Source organism: Geospiza fortis, unplaced genomic scaffold, assembly GCF_000277835.1.
Source record: "Geospiza fortis unplaced genomic scaffold, GeoFor_1.0 scaffold59, whole genome shotgun sequence".
Lineage (NCBI taxonomy): Eukaryota > Metazoa > Chordata > Aves > Passeriformes > Thraupidae > Geospiza > Geospiza fortis.
In genome coordinates this window covers 183,181-187,729 of record NW_005054381.1, presented here as the reverse complement: position 1 = coordinate 187,729, position 4,549 = coordinate 183,181, and the positions used below count along the sequence as shown (strand labels likewise).

Below are 4,549 nucleotides of genomic sequence, written 5' to 3'. Positions count from 1 at the left end.
CAGACAATGCTTCTCCTTCTCCTAATTACATGTGTCCTGCACTTCCTCTGCTTACAGTGACATTATTTCAACTCTGCTTCTCTGGATAACCTTTCCATTTTGTGGGCAATAAATCAAAGGATTTGGAGAACATACCTGTAAAAATTCTTTCATCAAACATCCTAGGAGAAAAGAAAAAAAAAGAATTAGAAATAGATGCTGCTAATGACTGAGTTGGAGGTTTAATTAATGAATTGCATTAAACCAAGTCAAACTAGTAATTTTTTTCATTCTCTAAAAATACTGAATGAATTTTTCAGCTTAAAAAAGCCTTTTAGCCTGTTGTGCAGCCAAGCAACCTTATGGCATATGCTTTTTAACTAAAGCACCTCTAAATCTGCTTATAAGTCATTGACTTAATTTAACTTATTAAATAGGGCTGCAATTAAATGAGGATGGTTTTACAAAAAGAAACAGTGGGATCAAAGTAGCTGTTACTGGATCTTCAACTTCCAATGCAGACCATTGACCAGGATGTCACCTGTCTCCTCAATATTATATTTTGGTGTACCCACAACTTTGCTCACAGGAGCAAACTATGTCCAGGCCACATCCCACAGCCTGGACAAAGCAGGACAAAGTGGCTTCTCTACCAACTGACATCAGGAAAGCTAATCCCTTTCAGGATGCCTGAATTCCATCAGTGTTGGTGATTTTAGCCCCCTTGGGAGTTTTGTCCAGGATTTTTCTGTGCTGTAGTTTCACACCTCTAGGCATGGAACAACACAAGTGCTGCACAGGCAGGGACTGGATAAATCAACGTATTATAGAGCAGATTTTCCTGACAGAGAAGCAAAGAGAGATTGCACAGCGCAGTGATAACTAGGAATACATCCACTCCTCCTACCCAGTGGAAAGCAGACACCTGGACACAGTGCCTGGCCTGTACGTGATAGATTCTCATCACCAGATACAGAGATGTGCACAAGTGATCAGTGAAAAACAAGGTGCATGGGAATCCCTGTGAGAATATGGATGTTCCTCCCTCCACCCAGGGGCATTACTCCCATCCAAATGTCACTCAAGGTGCTGTAACCACCTTCAAATGTTTGGGGTGGCATTGGCAAAGTCTGGTGCCCATGATCATTTAAAACAGGGCGGCAGAGCTTGGAGGTCATCATGGTACAGCCAGCTCTGCCACATCCTTGCAAAAAGGGAGAGAGAGATGAAAATCAGAGGTTTGCAGGGAGAAAGAGCTCTTATGAAGGAGGGTGAAATGAGTTTTTGGTGTCAAAACAAACCCTGTGAGCATGGAGGGAGCACAGCTCAAATCCCTGACACCCTTGAGCCACACACTTCCTTTGGCTGTCCTTGCCACCCACCTTTTGATGACAAAATGGATGTTGTGCCTCTCCTCCAGGATCCTTTTCAGCTTGGGGACCCCATAGGTGCAAGGTCTTTTGAAAGGGATTTTGTCTGGGATGCCAATGATCTCCACTGCCTCGGGGTCACAGGCAATCTTCCTGTATGGCACAGGGACCATGTGGTCTAACCCCAAGGCTTCAGCTGCAAGATGAACACATGGTTTTCATTTACACCAGTGCTTTGTCTTTTACAGGTGCTAAAACAAAGGTGTGAGGGCTTGAACTCAAGCAGAGCAAATGCTTTCTGCCCTCTTCTCTGCTTGTCCCAGAAAATGAACTCCTATTTCCCATTTCTCTCATGGGAAATAGGACAAAAAGGAAAGCAGCAGTGAACACAGCTAAGTGTCTTCCAAAACTCCCAGACATGCCCAGTGATGCTCAAGCCAGGAGTGAGCCGGCCCAAATATAATTCCCAAACTCCTTGTGACCCACCCCAGCAGGTTTGTGAGCTCTGTGATTCACAAACTGCACAGCATGTGGAATAATAAAATTGTTAATGTTGGAAAAACCCTCTAAGATTGATTCCAGCTGTTAACCCAGCAGCAGCATGTTCACCAAACCATGCCCCCAGGTGCCAGGTCCATATGCTTTTTTGAACATTTCAAGGCATGGTGACTCCATCACTACCCTGGGCAACCTGTGCCAGTGCATGACCATCCTTTCAGTGAAGAAATTTTCCCCAGTGTCCAATCTAAACCTTCCCTGGAGCAGCCTGAAGCAACTTCCTCTAATTCTATCACTTGTCACCTGGGAGAAGAAACTGAGTCCCACCTGGCTACAACCTCCTTCAGCTAATTGTAGGGAGTGGGAAGATCCCCCCTGAGCCTCCTTTTCTGCAGGCTGAGCCCCCACAGCTCCTTCAGCTGCTCCTCATCAGGCTCGTGCTCAGACTCTTCCTAAGCTCTGTTACCTTTTGGACACACTCCAGCACCACAGCTATAAATCACAAGTTGAAGGCTTGTCTCCAGCCCATATACAACTCACAGGTGACACAGCACACATCTCCAGCCCATCTGTAACTCACAAATCACACAGCCTGATGGGGATGGCACAGATGAAGCACCCACCAGCCCCAAGTGATTTCCCAAGATTCCACCTGCCCAAACACCCAGGAGCTGCACCAAAAGCACTGCCCATAGTGAGCACCAACAGCATAGGCAAGCCATGCAGATGGAGAAAAAAGCAGCTGCAACAACAACCACCTTCTTTTTACCTGCCACATGTATGTAAAAGGGCCACATGCCACCACTCCTGGTGCCCAAGTGCTATGATCCAGCTTGCCACATTCCCAGACAGGGCTGTTTTACAGCCCAGTTATAAATTCCTTGACAATGGTGTGGGGCTCCAAACAGAAATATTGACATAACCTTCAGGAGACTGGGAGCTGCTGAGCTAAATGTGTTAGGAAGAGCAGGGAGCTCTAGCATATGGCTTCTGCTGCTGTGTTAGGGAACAAAAATGATTGCTATATAATGATATGCAATCCACAAGCACTGCAGATGCATAATGGGATATTAACTCCTACTCACCATATCTGCTGTTAAAAAGAATTTGCACGCACTCCCTAAGGGTGTTGATGTCTTCAGTTTCTTTTATAAAACTGTCCCACTTATCTATCAAAACAAAATACAAGAAATAAGAAACTTCCATATGGTTCATACACAGCAGATGCACTTTTCTCCTGCAAAGTGCTGCGAAGCAGGAACAAGACTTCAAAAATTATTTCCCTGCTCCTGAGAGAATTTTGCCAGGCTGGCAGATAAGGTCTTGGTTTCTCCAACCCCTGACCTAAGCACTCTCCTTGGCATGTGCAGATTCCCAAGAAATGACTCCATAAAATTTCTCAGCCCTGGAATGAAAGACCCTCATGGACAGAGCCAACTCCACCTGGAATGAACCCTTGAAAGGTACAGCCCTTTCACAAGTGGATCTTTTCTGTCTTCTCCTCTTTCCCAACCTTCCCACCCATATTTTTTTTCTCCTCTTCAAGGCAGGCAGGGGTTTTTAGGCTGCATTTCCCTTGGGTGCAGTGGAGGTAAGGAAATGGCAATCTCCTCCCCACTGCTGATCCCCCCAGGCACTGCTGCAGAATCCCACTGGGACTAGTGGCTTTCAGTAATTTGGAAAGAATGCCAAGTTTTCAGCAGATATGTGCTGTTTGCAGCTGGGGCAAACAGCCTCTCCCAAAGCCATGCCTTGGTTCCCTGTGCAGGAAGCAGAGATGGGAATTCCCAGCCAGCCAGCAGTGCTCAAGGACCACTAGCAGCATCTTGGAATGGCAGGGATGGGCTGGAGCAGAGAGGAAGCTCTTGGCTCCAATGTGATGCATCCCCTCCAGCACTGCCAGGTCCCTGCAGAGCATGGAGAGGGCTGGGAGGCTGCTGGGGAGGGATGTGGTGAGGGAAAACCTTTCAGGAAGGCTGCCTTAGTGCTGGAGCAGGACACAGACCTGTCTTGTCATGGACGATGGAGAAGAGGATGCGCTTGGATGAGTGCACATTCTGGATCAGGGGACCTCCGGAGACTGATGATTTCTGTCCTGGACAAGAGGGGAGACAAGGAGAAAGGGCTGATGAGAGCCTGACCAGTGCTCCAGGCACCACAACAAGACCCTGAGTGCTGTCCCCTGCCACCCCTTCTGTGTCCCCTCCATGCACCCTGGGCCTGTGACACCTGGGTGTGGTGCTGGCCAGATCAACCCCTGCCATCCCCATTCCCTTTTGGGGGGATGCCTTTCTGGCCTGGTGCCTTTCTGGCCTGGTGGTGTAGGCCCTGTCATTTTGGGGCATAACCAGAGGTGTGCCTGTCACTTGGGGCAAAACAGAGGTGTGCCTGCCACTTGGGGCAAAACCAAAGGTGTGCCTGTCACTTGGGGCAAAACCAGAGGTGTGCCTGTCACTTGGGGCAAAACCAGAGGTGTGCCTGTCACTTGCAGGCACCGAGGGAAGGCTGTGGCAGTGCAGCATGGCAGGGGCTCTGCTCACTCCCACACAGGCCAAGCTCTAGGCTGGTTTCCATCCCAGGAATTCCAACACCCCCCAGCAGGGCCAGGGCTGGGCAGTGCCGCGGGCCCTGAGGGGAGAGCACACTCCAGGCTATTACCACAGCAGTCGCTGTACTCCTGTGAGGAAGGCACCTTCAGCTCT

At 48.6% G+C, this 4,549-nt stretch overlaps 1 protein-coding gene across 1 annotated transcript in view; it reads right to left on the bottom strand.

Moving 5' to 3' along the window:
* GTF2IRD1 (GTF2I repeat domain containing 1) overlaps positions 1 to 4,549 on the bottom strand; it is a 48,053-nt gene that overhangs the window by 32,808 nt on the left and 10,696 nt on the right. Inside the window, 5 exon segments of the mRNA XM_031060371.1 lie at positions 136 to 161; positions 1,362 to 1,545; positions 2,933 to 3,016; positions 3,853 to 3,942; positions 4,506 to 4,549. The exon segment at positions 4,506 to 4,549 is cut by the window's right edge and continues 49 nt beyond it. Coding sequence (XP_030916231.1) covers positions 136 to 161; positions 1,362 to 1,545; positions 2,933 to 3,016; positions 3,853 to 3,942; positions 4,506 to 4,549 — 428 coding nt within the window.